This window comes from Myotis daubentonii, chromosome 5 (assembly GCF_963259705.1).
Source record: "Myotis daubentonii chromosome 5, mMyoDau2.1, whole genome shotgun sequence".
Taxonomy (NCBI): Eukaryota; Metazoa; Chordata; class Mammalia; order Chiroptera; family Vespertilionidae; genus Myotis; species Myotis daubentonii.
The window spans coordinates 12,172,201-12,191,747 of record NC_081844.1 but is presented as its reverse complement, the minus strand read 5'-3'; the positions used below and the strand labels follow the sequence as shown (position 1 = coordinate 12,191,747).

At 49.5% G+C, this 19,547-nt stretch overlaps 1 protein-coding gene across 3 annotated transcripts in view; it reads left to right on the top strand.

Annotated features, from left to right (window-relative positions):
* Positions 1 to 18,733, top strand: part of DPYSL2 (dihydropyrimidinase like 2) — a 105,709-nt gene extending 86,976 nt beyond the window's left edge. For all 3 annotated transcript variants that reach the window (XM_059695935.1, XM_059695936.1, XM_059695937.1), the window contains 6 exons: positions 4,609 to 4,765; positions 5,063 to 5,204; positions 7,893 to 8,063; positions 13,529 to 13,708; positions 14,529 to 14,694; positions 16,223 to 18,733. In XM_059695935.1, the coding sequence (XP_059551918.1) occupies positions 4,609 to 4,765; positions 5,063 to 5,204; positions 7,893 to 8,063; positions 13,529 to 13,708; positions 14,529 to 14,694; positions 16,223 to 16,314 (908 nt within the window). In that variant the 3' untranslated portion in view covers positions 16,315 to 18,733. The remainder of the gene's footprint in view (positions 1 to 4,608; positions 4,766 to 5,062; positions 5,205 to 7,892; positions 8,064 to 13,528; positions 13,709 to 14,528; positions 14,695 to 16,222) is intronic.
* Positions 18,734 to 19,547: the final 814 nt, after the last annotated feature.

Here is a 19,547-nt window from a genome sequence, read left to right as displayed (position 1 = left end):
GAAAAACATAAATGAACACTATTTTCACATGCCTGCCTGACCCACGACGACCACACTGTTCCCCAGAGGCGGCCTTGCACCTGCTCCTCCCTCCTCTGTGCCGTCCACTGGGACAGCCAGGACCAGGCTGCCCTGAGCAATTTTTACTCTTCAAAAGCACTTGGACATTGGTCGATTTAATAGGCTCCTAGCATGAAGAGAAACTGAAATGTGGAAGTGAGTATCGTGCTCCCCAGCTCATTCATCCTATGAGAAACCGAACCCGGGATCGGGACTCCGGGCCAGCCCCCTCTGCACTGAGGGCCCCTCTGGGACTGCTCTGCAGTGGCTCCCTCAGGCTGTATTTTGTCCACGTGTGACATCCTGTGTGGCCGCGATGCCTCCCGCGTGTGGATGACAGTGTGTGGGCAGTGAGTGCCCGACCTTAGCCAGCAGACAATCTTCTCCAGCCTCCTCCTTACCCAGCCCACCACCCAGATGCAGAAATGCTCACAACATCTGGTGGTTGCTGAGGGACGTTAAACCCTGGGAACCCAAACCAAGACAAGACTTCCTTTGCCCTGCGGGTCAGTAGGAATGACGCAGGCACAATGAGAAGCATGTGGTCATGGATGAGCCGGGAGGACCACCCCAACTTGGGGATGGATCCTTAGTGTCATGCTAATCACAGTCTAGCAGTCTTGGACCCAAAGAGCGGCACATGACTTGGCTTGTGCATGCCATAGAAATCTGTTAGCCAGGGCTCTTCAGAGAAACAGGAGGGAGGGAGGGAGGGAGGGAGGGAGAGAAAGAGAGAGAGAGAGAGAGAGAGAGAGAGAGAGAGAGAGAGAGGTCTTAAGGAATCTCCTGCAGTTGTAGGCACTGGCAAGTCTGAAATTTGCAGGCTGGCCTGGGGGCTTGGAGACTCAGGGAAGACTTGATGTTGCAGCTGGAGCCCCAAGGCTGTCTGGAGGCAAAAATTCCTTCCCAGACAAAGCCCTCACTTTGGCAGCAGACACAGACCTTGGGAATGCTGTTTGCACTGTAATGCAGCCACTGCGGGATGGGAGTCTGTGCAGGTTCCAGCGTCTGAGGCCCGAGGCTGCTGCAGATAAGCATCTCCCTCAGGGCAGGCAGGAACCCCCGTCACAGATGCTGCACTTGGGCGGTGAGCTTGCATTCCCGAGCCCCTCCTTTCTTTACCACGTGGTCTAGCACGATTACTCCGTTTGACAAAAATGTTCTAAGGTATCGAACACACAGTCAACCCAAACGTTACTTCTTAGAGTAAATAGTAAGCGTGTCTGTGGTGGGGATATTTTGCGCATCCCTGTTGCCCTCTTTCCTAGTGGAAATGAGTCATTAGTGCCCTTAAAACCAATCAGATTAGAGGGACGATTCCAAAACCCCAGACTCATTCAGGGAACGTTGGTTCTCTTCCTCTGGAACCCTCTGGGTACCAGAATCTGATGGGATTACTCATGGGTAGGCCCGGCTGTTGGCTCCTGGCTCGGATGAGAGAGAGAGAGAGAGACCCAGCCAGTGTTTCACTGTGCTTTTGTGGTTGTGTGTTGAAATACATGTACTCAGTCTTGCATTGTTTCTGCTCTGGGTTTGCCCTGCTTCTTGTCCATGGGGGCGCTGTCACAGCCCAGCCTCCCATTTACTCTGCGTGAATGCTCTCAGGCCCCAGCCCCTTGTGATTCAGCACCAGCCGCGGGCCCTGCAGCTCCGGGCTGGCCTGGGGAGCCTGCCAGCTGCTAGCTCAGGGTCCCATCCTTCAGCTTAGACGTTCCCTGGAGAAGGACATCGGAAGGTCTGACCTCTGCCAAGAAGGCCTCAGCAGTGTGTGTGGAGGAGTGCGGATCGGCCAGTTGAGCCCATGGTGGTTTATTCTGATTAGTGGTGATTGTTTCTGGAAGGCAGCTCAGTGGGGTCTGTGGCCTGAGGGTCAGAAGCTCCCGCAGGGCTCGCTCAGGTCCATCAAACAGGAGCCCCCCCTGGTGCTGGGAGCAGCTCCCAGCACCCAGCACGGCCCACACGCCCCCTAGGATGGGTTAACTCCTGCCCTGCACTTAGGGGCTGAAGAAAAGGAATAAACCAAAAGACTGCAGCATCTTAGGATCCCTTGGAATCTGAACAGGAAGGACAAAGCAGAAATGAACCTCAAGCTGCCTTTCTCCTCTAAGTGCCCCCGTGTCAGCTTGGCCCCGGCCCAGGAGCCCTGGCTCAGCCTGGGCCTCAGGCAGGGCTGCTCAGCAGTGGCCTTGGAGCTCTGACCCACTTCTGGGTTTTCCAGAGGTTGAAGGCCGAGTTCATTCTTTCGTGGTGAGTGCATGTTCTGTGCACCAGCCCCGCGCCTCCAGCAGTTGTATGTCACAGACTGAGATGAAGGCCGCAGTCAAGGGTACGCACGTGAGGGGGATTCAGGATGCGTTCAGGAGCCAACCCCTCCTTGCTCTCAGGCTTCCAAAGCAGAACTGCAGGGCCGATTCAGGCCGAGGATGAGCAGGAGCAAGTTACGGGAAAATCAGGGAACATTATGGTGGTCCAGGATTTTTTTCTCCAGGTGGTTCTGCTCTCTTGAACTTTTTCATGTCAACAAAACCTGGGATATGAGTCCTTTGTTTTCCTGATGCCTGTGCCAGCCTCTGCCTTGTGCTATGGCAATAGCCAGCAGGGCTCCAGGCCTGGCTGCACGGAGCCGGGCGGGGAAGAGCCCGAGCGGAGAGCGGAGGTCCCGAGAACCGTGCGGCTGGGTCCTGCTCAGCTGTTTGCATCTCATAAATGGACTTGGTGGCAGCCAGGGCCTTCGCGGTGTGTGGAGTTTTTCTACTTTGGAATGAGCTGGAGCTGTTTACATCCAGCTGGCTCCTCGGACCGAATTCTGCCTGAGAGGCTTTGAGAAGGTCTGGCACACAGGAGACCTGCCAGGGGGTTCTGAGCGTTGGCTCCGGGGACTTCCTCCTGGGTGAGGCTTCCCAGGTGTGGAGCCCTCCCTCCTGCTTCAGGACTGTTACCGATTTCCCCTAGAGAGCTGCCCGCTGTGGCCTCTGATGCCGCTGGCTGAACAGGGACTTCTTTATGAAATTCCTGAGGCTGGAGGGTACAGCTGGGAGGAGCCAGCTCAGAGTGGCCGCTGCAGCGGTGGCGGCGTAGAGGGCCTGTGGTTTAGTTATCCGGAGGTAAGGCCTGGGGAAGGCTGTGGGAGGAAGGAGACACATTCCTGACTGAGAAGTGTTTGGCCCTGAGGACCCTGTGTTTGGAGAATGAGGACGGGCTGGAAGGACCGCTGTGGGGGTGGGGTAGTCCTGTGGCAGGAGGAGGTGAGGAGAGGGGATTCCTGGAGGTGGGAAGGCTGGCCTGGCATCAATTTTCAGCTCCGATGCCTTTCATTAGTAAAAGATCACCCTAACGCACACTTACTGGTTCAGCCTCCTATGTGCAGGCAGAGTCGTGTTCGTTAGGGTATCTCCATCTAGGGAGAGTCCAAAAATTCAAACTGGGTGGTTACGGGAGTACTGGAGTGGCGACTGGATTGAGTTTTGGATGACGTGAATGGGGAGATAAGCTTTGTTAGGCCTCCGGACAATGGCTTGCATCAGATGTGGCAGCGAGGAGTTCGAGGAGCTCGTTTTTGTGCTTAAAGGCAAATGCTCCTTGAAGGACTTCTTGAAGGGAGTGGCCTGGGAGGACAGTCTTAGGGAGATCACTCCAGGAATGTCATGGAGAAGGGATGGGAGCTGGGGAAGAAGGTTAGGAAAGCAAAAGTAAATCTAAACTCTGATCGGGAGGCTCTGCTGGAATGAGCTGGGGGAGAACGAGCTAAGGGATGGGACACGCAGTGGAGGAAAGGATGGGTTTCGGCCAGTGAAGCATTGGCTTTCTATGATGTGAATGATTCCCACCTGTCTGGCTTGCACATGAATGGCCAGAGAAGGACATGATTTGGGCACGGGGGAACTGACAGTCTTTCTTTACAGTGTATTTCGCAGTATGTACTGCAAAGTCCTTTGTTTCTCTTACAAAGCCAGCTGTGACTCGGGGTGCTAATGGCAGTTCCCTTCAGGCGGTACTCAGGGAGCCACACTGTCTCTTGGGCAGATCTGTGTTTGCTCTCAATGCTTTAGCTTCTTGGTATAACATCTAATCCCCTCTCTCAGCTCATTAGCTAGAACTAGACACTGTGAGGGGGTCTGGGAAGTGTTGGGAGAGTAGGGGGAGTATTTAATGAGCAGTAAGGTTAAGTTTGAGATGCTATGGATCACCCAAAAATAGGAGTCTAGACAGCACTTGGGCCTGGATGCTTGAATGCAGTCTGAGAGTGTTAATGATTTGGGAATGAGCAGTGTAGGAGGTGGAACGTTTGGGATCACCTACGGAGTGTGTTGAGTTAGAAGAGCAAGGTCCCCAGGTGAACTCTGAGGGAACACACATTGAGGTGGTGCCTTTGGTGGGTGAGGTATTTGGCCTCAGGTATCTGTGTCCTCACCTGTGAGATGCGGCTGGCACCTTCTCTGAAGGGATGGTGAGAGTCCTTGACATGCTGCTGGGCAGGTGGCTACTCCCAACAAGGCTGGTTTCCTTTCTCCCTCATTGCATGGTATTCAGCGTTGTTCTCTTTGTCAGGAACCGTGGTATACGGCGAGCCCGTCACCGCCAGCCTGGGAACTGATGGCTCCCACTACTGGAGCAAGAACTGGGCCAAGGCCGCTGCTTTTGTCACCTCTCCACCCCTGAGCCCTGACCCGACCACTCCGGACTTTCTGAACTCCTTGCTGTCCTGGTGAGTCTTGGCGACTTGTTCACACTTTCCATTCTCAGTCTTCGCTCAGACCCACCTGACCTGGTGGGTTACAGCATGGTGGGCAAAAGAAGGCTTGCAGACAGACCTGTGTTCTCCAGACTCAGTTGGCTAAACGGGAACAGGGGATTGTCACTTTGGCACCATTCTGGGGAGGGGAATTTAGAATAAAAACGTGGGCCAGCCGACAGGGATGAATGCGATATCCAAAGGATTCCACTGTGGTGCGGTGACACCCTAAGATGCCTTACAAATAGGTGTCATCTGTTTCCCTTCCAGTGGAGATCTCCAGGTCACTGGCAGTGCCCATTGTACTTTCAACACTGCCCAGAAGGCGGTCGGAAAGGACAACTTCACCCTGATCCCCGAAGGCACCAATGGCACTGAGGAGCGGATGTCCGTCGTCTGGGATAAGGCTGTGGTAAGGAGCAGTGGTCTCCCTCCCGGGCTGGCCCCAGCTTTCCCCGGCCTCCTCATCTGAGGGCCATCAGTCTCATGTCAGCCTTGCAATGGCAGTTGAGAAAATTCTAGAAGCTGGTATTTGTATGACAATATTTCTTAGGTTTGGGAATCCAAGATCTCGCCTTATATAGTTCATTTCCTTCTAAACATTTTATATACATTTTTTATCATTATCATTTGTGATCAGTGGAGACTAAAAAAAACAATACCCCACAGTCTTTAAAATGTGACTCTTTTGTGATTAGTCAGGAAAAAGCTTCCTTAGAGACCTGGTGACTTTCTCAGTTAACCTTCTATTCTTGGAAATGGACTCCATGTCCTTAAAAGTGTTTTTAGGGCTCTTTGGGCTCAGCATTTCTACCCACGACAACTACAGGCTGGTGGCGGGCCTGCTTTGAGCATACTCTGACCTTCAAGGGTCTTGGGACTTTTGCATTTTCAGTGCTTTAAAACATAACAACAGCACAGGTTTTGTTTCCTAATGAATTTTTTAAATTATGCAAACAATATATCCTTGTTCCAGAAAGAATGGAAGTGAATAAAAACTACTCATGACACCATCTTTCAGATTTAATGACAATTAATATGTTGGCCAATTGTCTTTCCATTTTTTGTCAGTGCAAGAGTGCACATGTGTGTATATGATATGTGTGTGTGTGAGTGTGTAAACACCACGGCCTGTTTTATTAAGACAATACATCATGAAAAGGTCTCCACATTCTGAAATATACCTGAAAAACTTGTTTTTATTCTTTATGTTCTTTGAACATTTATGTTGTTTCTGATTTTTTTTAATGCAGGAAAAGTTTATTTCTGTTTTGACAGTAGTTTGGTGGTAACTGCATAAGTGGTCTTGAAAGTGATTTTTAACTGCATGTTTATAAGTTGAAAAATTGGATATACACTTTAAGTGGAAATAGTTTGCTGCTGTGACTGAGAAGTTGAACCTGCAGTGAAAATTTATTTTTCTCATACAGAATCCAAAGAATTAGGAAAGCCTCAGAGCACTTTTAAAAAAAAAATATATGTTTTTATTGAATTTTTTAGAGAGAGAGGAGGGGAGAGGGATAAGAGAGATAGAAGCATCCATGAGAGAGAAACATTGATCGGCTGCCTCCTGCATGCCCCCTACTGGGGATCAAGCCTGCAACCTGGGCATGTACCTTGACTGGGAATTGAGCTAGCGACCTCTTGGTTCGTGGGTCAATGCTCAACTGCTGAGCCACATTGGCAGGGCTGTCATGTACTTTTATGTCTTACCATCACCAAGCAATATTTTCCTTATTGGTGATACAAATGAACAGTGAAATCGAGTTGTACAATTGCATCTGGGTATGTCATTGAATTGTACATTAACAAAACAACCACCTCCCACCCCACTGAAGAAATGGGCAGCCTCTCGGTCCTGTCAGGCCATCCACTGGACTGATCCAGTGCTCAGCTTCCCATAGGGAACCTGGTTTTGTTATTGGGATGACTGTCCTTGGACACATCTTTTATTATGCTTCCAGGAGAAATTTCTAGAAGTGGTATTGCGGAGTCAAAGGATATGTATATTTTTTGGGCTTTTGCTATATATATTGCCAAAGTTACTTCCAGGAAGATTGCATCCATCTGTGTGCCACCGGCATTGTGTGACATCCCTCAGTCTCTTCCACCTGGTCCTCATTGGTGTGATAATCAAAACCCCCCAAATGTGGCTAATTTGATGGGTGAATTTGTCTTTTATTCAATCCCTTCAGTTACTAATTGGAGTGAGTATGTTTTCATATGCTTATGGACCATTGATATTTTTCTCTTCCTCTTAATACCAGCTCATTTCCTTTGCCCAGTTTTCTACTACTTTAGGGTAGTTTTCTATGCAGGCACGTCCTCAAATTCTGCTTTTGAAAGGACATAGAGCACACGTGGTAGAGATGAGAAAGGGCAGGAAGGACATGAGGAAATGTCATTGGCTGCAGAAACCCAGACATGGGGCTGAGACCTCTAGATTGGCTAGACTAGAAGCCTAGGTCTGCGCCGTATCTTTGAAAAGGACAGCCACTCAAGTCTAATGATGTTTCCTCAAGAGGCGTTTGTATCACCATCACCTTTTTTTTTAACTTTTCATTTTGAAATAATTATATTCAGAGGAAGTTGCAAAGAGAAGACAGAGAGGGCCTGCGTACCCTCCTCCGGTTTTCCCCAATAGCTGCATCTCACATAATTACAGTAAGATATCAAAGCCCAGCAATCAACGATGGTGCCGTGTGTGTGTGTGTGTGTGTGTGTGTCCTTTTGTCCTATGGAGATTCATGTGACCATCACTGCAAACAAGGTACAGATGCCCCCTGTCACCAGAAGGAGCCCCCTCACTCTGCCCATGTATAGTCACACCCATCCCTACCCTCATCACTCCTATTCTGTTCTCCTTCTCTGTAGCTTAGTTATTTTAAGAATGTGTATATAAATGAAATCATACTGTATGTGACCTTTTGAGATTGGTTGTTTCACTCAGCATAATGCCCTTATATCCAAGTTGTCGTATGTATCAAAAGTGTGTTCACTTTTATAGCTGAGTCGCAGTCCACCCTTCAACCTCTTGACCTGTTTTTGGGGTGTGTGTGTGTGTGTGTGTGTGTGTGTGTGTGTGTATTCTACTCTGCAGGTCACTGGGAAGATGGATGAGAACCAGTTTGTGGCCGTGACCAGCACCAACGCAGCCAAAGTTTTCAACCTTTACCCCCGGAAAGGCCGCATTGCTGTGGGATCCGATGCGGACCTGGTCATCTGGGACCCCGACAGCGTTAAAACCATCTCTGCCAAGACCCACAACAGTGTAAGGCCTGTTCACTGTGCGCAACCAATCCAAACAGATCACAGTCACAGAAAGAGACAGAGGCATGGAGAGTCCCAGGATTGAGGGAGAGAACGCACTGTGATAGGAATAAACGTTCCCTGGGATATATTAAAATTTCCTTTTTGTTGATAACAAATTTTTTTTTTTCTTTAGTGAGGTCAAAAAGACTGACGGTAAGTTACGCTTATCATTTTGGAGCACCACAGCCTCTCTTACAGACAGAGTCTCTACTTACAGACCTTCAGAGCCTCCAGTCATGCAGGACATTGGGACCTGCTAGGAGTCAGACACCATTCCATTTTTCTAGTTTGGTGCAGCACCTCCCATGGCGGCAGGTGGTGTAGGGGACCTAAATAAACACACCTGAAGTGCCCACTGGGCATGTCTATTCTTTTAAGCCATTGTTTTCTCATGTCAGTGTTGCCCTATAGAAACATAAATGACAGAGGCTCTTATTGTCCTCAAGGAACTAATTGACTATGACTTCTTTCCAAATAGAAGAAATACTCCCTGCAGCCATTCTGATACGATTTTAGAATCTGGAGTTTGGGGTGTCACTTTTTTAATATTTAAAATCCATTTATTGATGAGAGAGAGAGAGAGAGAGAGAGAGAGAGAGAGAGAGAGAGAGATTTGTTATTCCACTTATCTATGCATTCATTTGTTGATTCTTGTATGTGCCCTGACCGGGGATTGAATCTACAACCTTGGCATACTGGGACAATGCTCTAACCAACTCAGCTACCCGGCCAAGGCCCTGGAGTGTCTCTTGTCTCTTAGTCCAGACTGCAGAGTTTGGCGGTGCCCTGACCCTGACTTGTTAATGGGACCTTGGGCAAGTAACTCATGTCACGTCTCAAGCTCCTCAGTTGCGAGTGTGGGATTTAGTTGAGGTCTCTGGATGTCCTGTGAGTCAGGTCAGGGGCCTTAGGCAGAGGTTTTTTACAGAAAAGTTTCATGTGTATGTGTCTGTACAGATATATTGATGTATCTGTATAGATATACCATTGAAAGAATATGGGCAAAGGGAGCTTTGGAAAAGAAATGGACACAGGACAGAAGTGTTTTATCAGAAACTCATGAATCTGGAAGTGAATTAAAGTTCTGAATTGAAAGCTGGCTCAGTAGGGAATCTGATTCTAGACTGCCCACCCCAGCTAGCCTGACTCCTTTCCCAGGTACCACCACAGCTCAGGGGTGGGCGTCTGGCATTTCTCCAGGACAGCCCTGGACCCTTTGCTGCACCCCAGTCCTCTCCCATTTGAGCAGAGGGGTTTGAGGTGTGGTGCTCACTAGCTTCTACTGACACCTGTGGGTGCCTTCTGGGAAGGCTGCTCCGCCCTTGGTATTTACTTGTAGTTGACTTTCATCCTCCTTTCTCACTGGCTGGCTTAGCTTTGCAGCATAGCTTCACGGCCACACCGACTTGTAACCTAATCACAACCTCTTGGGGTCCAGGGTGGCTTCTTTATAGGTAGCGGATCCTGCCCAGTGAACCCCCATATTCCTATGCAGTTAACATCCTATTCCTTCCCATTTACTGTTTCATTTGGCCTTTTCAGTAAAGGGATGGTATTATTATCCCGATTGGGAAGATAAATAAACCGAGGCTCAGAGAGCTTAAGTCTAATGTTACATAGCTATTTTGCGGTAGAGCCAGAATTAGAACCCAGAATTGTCCAGCGCGCTTCCCTGCCAGACTGCGTATGCCGCCTCCGGGTCGGGGTTTAGTGCAGAAGCAGCTTCCCCTCCCTGCAGTCCTTCCCAGAGGTGCTTCCTGCGAAGGCGGAGCTGGACTCATTATTTAAACTGCAGACGACCTCACTAGGGAGCTTGCATTTGGCGCCCTTAACCTGGGTGAAGGAGCGATGATTGGAGAAGACAGGTTCTCCCTCCAGGCATTCCACCTGAACCTTTCGATGCGATAGCACTGCCCTGGCTTTACCTCCAGGCAACCTCATCTAAGACATGCTGACTTCCAGAAGTGCCTCTTTTTCATCCTCACTTGTTTTAAAGAGCCCACACTAAGCACGCCTGTGCAGCATTCGCCATTTGGGAGAATACAGATAGGAGGCTGTCCCATGTGACAGTGTTTCCTACCACAGCGCTGGTTAGCGTTCATTTGGAGCATTTAGATAACTATTATTGACAGCCTGCTTGGATCTTCCAGGCATCCAGCCAGATGAGTAATTTAGGGGCCCCTGTGGATGTAGGTTAAACACATCTACACTGGGGAGAGATCAAGCCAGACCGCCTCATGGTTTGACAGAGGGTGGGCTCTGAACACCCAGAGGACTGTGATCTGACCACGGACTTGTTGATTTTTTAGTCACTTAGGGTCGTGGGGCTGGCTCCTCCATCTTCTCAGAATGGGAGGTGGCCCGAAGCTCTTGAAGCGGGTTATGCTCAGGCTTCACCTGCAGTTAAACTCAGTACACGTGTCTTACAATGTTGCTGGCACTAAAGGGCCCGCGATCTTGTTGGGGCAGAGCAATGAAAAACCAGACAGTGGATGAGGGAATGTTCTCTACATGCCGGCTTTGTGTCAGGTAGTATGCTAGCTGCTCTTGTTTTTCTATTTCTTGTGATCCTAGCACCATTCCTGCAAAGTGGGCCTTTTGTAGACGAGGAAGCTGTGGATCAGAGGAGTGTAAGGGACTTGTCCTAAGTCACACAAGATGTGAACCCAAGGCAGATGGCACCGGGTCCAAGGTTGTCTCCATTGCTCCAGTAGGGCGCAGGGGAGTCTGTGAGAATATAGACAGTTAGCTGTGGAGTAACAAGACAGAGAGGGAGCTTGATCCAGCCCTTAAAGGATGTCACCCTCTCCAAGTCATTTCAGAGCTGACAGGATCCTCTCAGGGATCTGCACATGTGGGATGCTTTTGGTGTTGCATTTGTTGCCAAGCCTTTGAGAGCGCAGGGCTGAGTGAGCTGCCCATGGTCACACAGCTTCTGCATCTCACCACATCTGAATGCCACCGGTGCTCAGATGTTCCATTAGTGTATGTGCCACCATCGGGGCACATCACAGTCAAGGTGAGGCAGAACCTATAAAAATACGCTGTGCCACCAAGGACCAGCTTGTGCTCAGTGTAGGTAGGGTAAGTGAGAGGGGAATCTGCCTCGCAGGATATGATGGCAAATGCCTGCGAGCCTTGACTTTGGCTTTGGGTACAGAGAGGGCAAAATGCCTCCTCGGAGAGTATGACCCGAATGCCAGTACTGATGCAAGTTGGAGGTCTGAGTTCCTGCTGCCTGTAGGGTCCAGAAGAACCTGAAGCTGGGAATTTAATATCCAGTGGATTCCATCCGTGTGGTCGTCCTGTAGGCCAGAGGGAAAAGCAAACCCAGGTCCCCTGGGAGCACTCGGTTCAGTCTCCACTGACAGCAACGGACTGTGCAGGTCCGCCCGCTGTAAGACACACTCTGACTTCAGGTCCCCCTGGAAGCACTCGGTTCAGTCTCCACTGACAGCAACGGACTGTGCAGGTCCGCCCGCTGTAAGACACACTCTGACTTCAGGTCCCCTGGGAGCACTCGGTTCAGTCTCCACTGACAGCAACGGACTGTGCAGGTCCGCCCGCTGTAAGACACACTCTGACTTCAGGTCCCCCTGGAAGCACTCGGTTCAGTCTCCACTGACAGCAACGGACTGTGCAGGTCCGCCCGCTGTAAGACACACTCTGACTTCAGGTCCCCCTGGGAGCACTCGGTTCAGTCCCCACGGACAGCAACTGACTGTGCAGGTCCGCCCGCTGTAAGACACACTCTGACTTCAGGTCCCCCTGGGAGCACTCGGTTCAGTCTCCACGGACAGCAACGGACTGTGCAGGTCCGCCCGCTGTAAGACACACTCTGACTTCAGGTCCCCTGGGAGCACTCGGTTCAGTCTCCACGGACAGCAACGGACTGTGCAGGTCCGCCCGCTGTAAGACACACTCTGACTTCAGGTCCCCTGGGAGCACTCGGTTCAGTCTCCACGGACAGCAACCGACTGTGCAGGTCCGCCCGCTGTAAGACACACTCTGACTTCAGGTCCCCTGGGAGCACTCGGTTCAGTCTCCACTGACAGCAACGGACTGTGCAGGTCCGCCCGCTGTAAGACACACTCTGACTTCAGGGAAGAGTCTTAGAAGAAACGAAAGACTTGGGGACACACTTGGGCCCTCCTCCGAGATGCTCTCTGCCTCGTTCCTTCGGTTGTTTCCATATGAGTCCTCGGAGCCTCAGAGCAGTACTGACTCTCCATCGTTGCTGTTCTCAGTCAGCACTGCTGCATTTAAAAAAAAATGTTTTTATTGATTTCAGAGAGGAAGGCGGGGGGGCGGGGGAGAGAGTGCGCGCGCGCGAGAGAAAGCGAAACATCACTGATGGGAGACTCATTGATTAGCTGCCTCCCACATACCCTCTACTACGGATTGAGCCAGCAACCTGGGCATGTGCCCTGATTGGGAATTGAACAGTGACATCCTGGCTAATGAGTCAATGCTCAACCACTGAGCCACACTGGCCGGGCCAGCGCCACTGCATTTTGACACCGGATGTGAGCTAAGGAGCCAGCCGGGGCTTCTCCATGCTTATCAGCAGAGGTGCTGACCTGCAGCGGGACAGCTCATTCCCAGGCTAACTCCTTTGGTGCTGATAACCTGGTCTGAATTCTCCCAGAAGCCCAAGCGGCTTTGTATGGTTGGAGCTGCCTATTTATGCTCCATTCCTGGGCTCAGCGCAGGCATTGGTGCCTGTGACAGGGCAGGCAGGAAGGAGCAGGAGGCCTCCGGGAGTCGGGGTGGGCCTGGGTGAGCTGAAGCTGCGGGAGGAGACTGACAGTGGGTTTTTGTGGGGAGCACAGTGCCCCCGATTTCTGTTGCCTTGCTTCCAGCCCGTTTTCCAAGAGGGCGCACAGATACGCCAGCCTTTCACCCTGAAAAGCTTGGATTGCTGCAGGTTTGGGAAATGAACTAAACCTCAAACATCTCATGAAGGCAAGCCCCTTAAATTACCCCGGTCCTTTCATTTAGGGACTGCAGCTTCACCACATCGCTGACAGCATGGAGAGCCAGGCTCACCAGTGGGAAACCCTAGCCCAGGATGGCCACTCAAGGTTAACTTTAGAACTCAGTCACGGAAGGCCTCTGCTTCCAGCCTGATTGGAGCTTCAGTTAGTGAGAACAAGGGCGCTGCTAATGTGTGGAATCCTTCTCTTATGTTTTGTAGCATTTATAAGTCCTCGTGCTTTTCTGGTGGGAAGAGATGATTCCATGTTCTAGACAGAGAAATTGAGACTTGGAGATTAATGCCTGCTGGTGTGGTCCGCGGGGCAGGGACTCCAGCTCTGGGTCTTTCTTTTGTCCATGTGATACGGGGCAGTGGGTGCTGCCCGCCTGGTGAAATCTAGCCAGGGTGGCAGGTGTATCGAAGCGTCCTGTGCCCTCTTCCTGCAGGCTCTCGAGTACAACATCTTTGAAGGCATGGAGTGCCGTGGCTCTCCGCTGGTGGTCATCAGCCAGGGGAAGATTGTCCTGGAAGACGGCACCCTTCATGTCACCGAAGGCTCTGGGCGTTACATCCCCCGGAAGCCCTTCCCTGATTTTGTTTACAAGCGTATCAAGGCAAGGAGCAGGGTGAGTAGCTTGGAGCATATGATTGTTTTGTCATCGATTACATTCAGTTTCATAAACCCTTCTAAGCACTTTGAGTCGGAATATCAAGATGAGTGCGAAGGATTCAGAGAAAAAGGAAACTTTTTTTCTAATCCTGGACTTGAGAATACCAGCGGAGGAGTCAGCCGTGTCCACAGCCAGCCAGAATGAAGTGAGACTGACATGTGCTGTGATAGGGTTCCGGGGCAGGAGCCACTGCTGTGGAGTCAGGGGGGAAAGTGTCATGGCGAGAGGGCATTCTGAGTTGGGTCTTGGAGGTTAAGTGGGAGATTGGCAAGTCAAAGAAGGGAGACACAGGAATATGTAGAGAGAATGTTATGAGTACGGAAAATATATGGTGTCTTCGGGGCATGGAGAGTAGTCTACAGCACTGGGCGGGGAGGTGTCAGGCTGGGGTCAATGGAGTTGGAAGGGTATTAAAGGGAGAGTGAGATTGGAAAGAAAGTTTGGGCCAGATCTTGACCATCAAAACAGATCCTTTCACAATATATTTGGAAATTCTGTAGGTTTAAGTGGAAGTGCCTTGGGGAAAATGGTAAGAAATGTTAGTTTTTATACAGTAACCAGTCACCCATGACCCACCTAGGAGGATCACTAGCCTGGAGTCCTGGAGCTGGCCCCATGCTGACATCTGTCCCTGCCCTGCCCTCCATAAGGAGCGCCCCATCTCTAAATCTCACCGGCCTCTGTTCTAGCCTCTCCTCTTCCACATCGGGAGGGTGGCCAGGGAGGCATCCTCCGAATGCCGCCTGACTCGGGGGGCGGGGCCTGTGTTTTGCAGCTGGCGGAGCTGAGAGGGGTTCCCCGTGGCCTGTACGATGGGCCTGTGTGCGAGGTGTCTGTGACGCCCAAGACAGTCACTCCAGCCTCGTCGGCTAAGACGTCTCCGGCCAAGCAGCAGGCCCCACCCGTCCGGAACCTGCACCAGTCTGGATTCAGCTTGTCTGGTATGGTTATGGTTTGGGGAGGGCCCAGTTTTGCAGCGGGCTGGTGAGTCTGGAATCACTGTTGTAGGAGAAGAAGCAGAAATGAATGGTATTCCCATTTTCCTAAAAGTGGGAAATACTGATATCACCAGAGATGTCATTCACAGCTAGTGGCCAGTGGGTTTCAGAGCCCTGACATCAGTTTGTGTCACATATAATGGCATGATGTGTACACTGTGTGCAATACCCAGTATATTAATAGGACATTTTTTTTTCCTCTGTATTATGGCCATCCTAGGAAAAGATGTGGTGGTATTTCAGGATTTCTCTTCTCCCCTAGTATGCAGTACAATTGACTCTTGAACAATGGGTTTGAACTGTGCAGGTCCACTTATATGTGGATTTTTCCCCAATAAATACAGTTCAACCAGATGTGGATCAAAAACAATATTCTTGCATTCACAGATTCCCAGATACAAATCTAAAATAGTGTTTTTGGTCCATATTTGGTTGAATCTACAGATGCGAAGAGCCCATTGTAATTAAGTTTTGAGGGAGTCAGAATTATACATAGAGTTTTGACTGCACAGGTGGTTGGCACTCCTGCCCCCTGCGTTGTTCAAGGGTCAACTGTATATTGTATAGTTCGGCTATGGAGTCTCAGCAGCTTAACTTTGTAGTCCAGATGCTTGCTAGCTGCGCCTCAGTCTCCTCATCTATAGAATGGGTATAATAGTAGTAGCTACCGTATGGAGTTGTTGTGAGGATTAAATGAATTAATGTGCATGCAAAGAGCTCAGAATAGAGCCATTTGAGAATTGTTAGCTATTTGCTTGAATAAAATATGTGATATTAGGGATGATGAGAGGAAGGGGTCAAGATTTTAGAGCTTCCACACTTGAAATTTCCTTCCAGTCCTTCATTTGGCCCATAACTAGAACCCTTCCACTTTTCTAGCCTTCTGAACCACAAATATGTATCCAGATTTCTATGGTGTGTTAAACAGTTAATTAGATCCTTTTTTTTGGGGGGGGGGGTCAGATATATTGGTTTTTAGAACATTGCCATATATGCCATATACAGATTACCCATTTTCGAAAGATTTAATAATAATGAACCTTAGTTTTGTCATAAATTAAAATGAGCTAATGGTGTTGTGCTGTCTTATGTCACCAGGCCATTGATATAAGGAACCATCACATTAGACAGTGAGGTGAGTAGTGTTAGGGGAACATAACTCCAGAGGGCTGTGCCTTCGGAAAAGCTGCACTCAACTGACTACCAGAATAGGGGCAGGATGTTACGAGTCAGGAGACGGCCTGGAATGGAGTGTTCCTGTATATGTAGCTTTACTTTTTCAAGTGATGGATCCAACTGGCTTCTGCTACCTACTGCTTTATACCGTCAGAGTCTTTGGCCACCTTAAGCCCATCACTTCTTTGTAGTTTAAACTTCCAGGGAGTGTTGAGAGGACAAAGAATGGGTCCGGCCCTTTGAGCAGGAACTCCTGTAACTCTGCTTTTGACCTTCACCCCTCTTTCCTCTCCAGGTGCTCAGATTGACGACAACATCCCCCGTCGCACCACCCAGCGCATCGTGGCGCCCCCTGGTGGCCGTGCCAACATCACCAGCCTGGGCTAGAGTTCCAGGGCCCATTCCACTGGGGGATAGGGGTTGGGGGATGGGACACCTGAGGACATTCTGAGACTTCCTTCCTTCCTTTTTTTTTTTTTTTTTTTTTAAAGAGCCTGTGATAGTTACTGTGGGGCAGCCAGTTCACGGGGCTCCCTCTTGGGCCTCACACTCCGTCCCTCACCCGGAGTCACTGACTTTGCTCACCCACTTCCCTACACATCTACAAACATCACACCACGTCTACCCACCAACCCCGTACAGGGGACTGCATCCAACACTCAGACATGCGAAACAGAGCAAATCACCATGAGGGTGTTTCTCATCTCCAACCTCTCTTGTATTTATCATCTTCCTTTTCATTGGGAGGGAAGATAAAGTGAATTGCCCAGAGCTGCCTTTTTCTTTTTAAATTAAAAAAAAAAAAATGTTTTCATTATGGGGCTGGGAAGGGATGGGTGGGGGAGGGGGGAGATTTTTTTTTTAATACTAAATTAGAAAGCCTAATTCAATACTAATACAAGGGGTTTGAACTGGACATCCTAATGATGCAATTATGTAACCATCACGCTGATTCAGGGTGGTCGGCAAACTCGTCGTGTCCCTCCTGAGGTTCCAGAATGTCCACATCACCATTCCGTAGTCTTCTGGGCTGACTGCTTTTAGGGCAGTTTTGTTTTTTTGAGATTTTGCTGCAGATTAAATCTTTTCCTCGGTTCACCTCTTCTCTCTCTCTCTCTCTCTCTCTCTCTCTCTCTCGCTTTTTAATTCGTTTCATGCCTCTCTCTTTCTTTGTGTTTCTTCCAGCCCTTGTCTCTGAGACACTGGTTTCTCGCCTTCCCCACTGCCTCTTCAAATGACCAGGTCTACCATTCTGCTGTGGTCATAAGAACCTGCCTGGGAGGGTGTGAGCTTTGTCATCACAACCACAGTAATCTGCTGTCCTGTCCCTGTAAGACTGGTGCTACCCACCCATCACCATGAGGACATGCATGTGGGTCTGAGACCCTCCCAGGTGCAGGGAAGGGCCGAGGTGCCCACCCTCACGGGCACACCTGGGCCCAGAATAGACCCTGAAGCAGTGCCGAGATGTGGCAGAAGTTGAGGCTACAGACGTGCAAGTTTTTCCTCCAGGCAGTGCTACCTGGTTAGACATGATCAAATCTGTAAAGTGAGCCCCAAACCCGAGTGAGCCAACCAGTCCCTCAGGCCAACCACCAGCTCAGCATTGTTGAGCTGGTGGGAGTGGCCCCAAGAGCCTGCTGCTTCCTGGCTAAGTGTCTTGGGGTTCCTGAACACAATGGGGCTTCTCACTTTGGGGGAAAATCTTTTATTCTTGTCCCATTATTTTAAAAGACATCATGCAATACAGGGAGGCCTTTTAAGCTCTGAAAATTCTTGGGAGATTGGCCTTAAAGCCCCTTTTACTTTGCAAAAGGAAACATCTGTTTAGTGAGTGTGATGTCACATCAGAGCTGCCTGTGGAGAAACTTACACATCGAACATGAGGCCCGTAGAGACCGAAGGTGACCTGGGTCAGCATCTTCCCTCTGTCTCAGTGACCCTCTCACTCGCTGCCTTTGTGCCCGTCCCTGTCTTTGCTGATTTGTGTTGCATGTCCTTCCAAGCGTGTGTACAGGTTCTCCTAAGTGCTGTCTGTCTGCAGGCTTTCATAAAACCCAGCTGCTTTCACACACAAAAGTAGGTCATCCCGTCATTCCACTTGTCTCTCCACACATTTTGCCTTTGGGGTTATGGTTGGGGTGTATTTTTTATTACTGTTGTTGTTTATTTGTTATTTGAAAAGGAAATTGCACTTTTAAAGAATAATTGGTTAACTTAATATATTTGCTTTTTTTTTCTCACCTTCACTTAGAAGAAATTTGAACCAGTTGGAAAAAGTATTTTTTGTTTCAATTCTAAGAAACACTCGCAGCTCTTCAGTGTTCACTTGAGTCTTCCTGTCTTTCCTGTACCAGGTCCTGGTCATTTTGGTTCTTTGGATTGTTTCCTTAAAACCGCTTGAAACCTGGAGATTCCCGCAGGCTGTGTAAGCATGTGTACCTGTTGGCTTGCTTTGTGTGTCTGTTAGATGAATGTCATGTGTAAATGCTAACATAAATCAACAGTGTCTCAGATCTGAATAACTGCAGTGACTTGATGCTCTGAAACAGTGTAGGATTTCATAATAGATGGTTCTTAATCCTTGGAATTGTGATTGTGACCCATGAGGAGGAACTTTCAGTGCTAAAGCTCATCATCGTGTGTAGCCAGAAGAGTACCTTTTTTTTTTTTTTGTAACCACTGTCTTAATGACAAAATAATTATGGTTAAAAAACAAACAAATAAGTCTCGTGTTTATTATTCCTTAAGAACTCTGTGTTATATTACTATGGAACGCCTAATAAAGCAAAATGTGGTTGTTTCACAGCTGTGTCTGTGTTGAGATGTTTAAGAGGCAGCTGCTTGGCCTGGCCTTCCCACACCACCTCCCTTCCTGGGCCCTTTGACCTTGTTTTGGTGAGTGTCCCAGTTCCAGAGTTGTCACTGCATGTCCAGGCCACAGAGGTCTGATTCCCAGCAGAGCTCTGCATGGCGGAGCTGAGGGTCAAATTCATAGACTGTATTGGGGAGGCCACCAGGGCCCCGGAATCCAGCTACAGACCTACCATGGGACGTGGGCGTGGCTGGGGCCATGTCGGTTAGTGTGGGTGACCTCTGGGCTCCCTGGGACACCCTTGAGCTACATGGGGACATGGAAGATGAGAGATTAATGTGTGCTGATTTGCATCAGTCCAGGAGCTTGCAGGAAACCCAGACATAAAGCATTTGTTTTTCTGTCCCCAAGCCAGTGCCGAGCGTGCTCGCCCCCAGAGCCCCGCTAACTGGTATTTTTTATTCTGAAAACACGGAGTGAAGAGGGTGAAGAGGGTGTATGCTGGGGGCTCCCAGGCCATCGTAGGGCTGATGACATCTTTTTCTCTTCCTTTCTCTTTTTGTTTTCTATCCCCCCTGTCCAAACAGGATATCAGGTGGTTTACAAAAATATATACACTCCACCAAGCTTTTGTAAACAGTACTTGAGCAAAGGGAAAATGAGAGCAGGAAAAATAAGATAAGGCCTGGGGTTAGCATAGCACGCCTGCCCATGAGGTTGGGAAATTGTGAGGGAGCTCGGAACGTCCTAGCAACAAATCAGAACAGAGACTTGGCCAGAGGCGATACAACATTTACAGTGACCA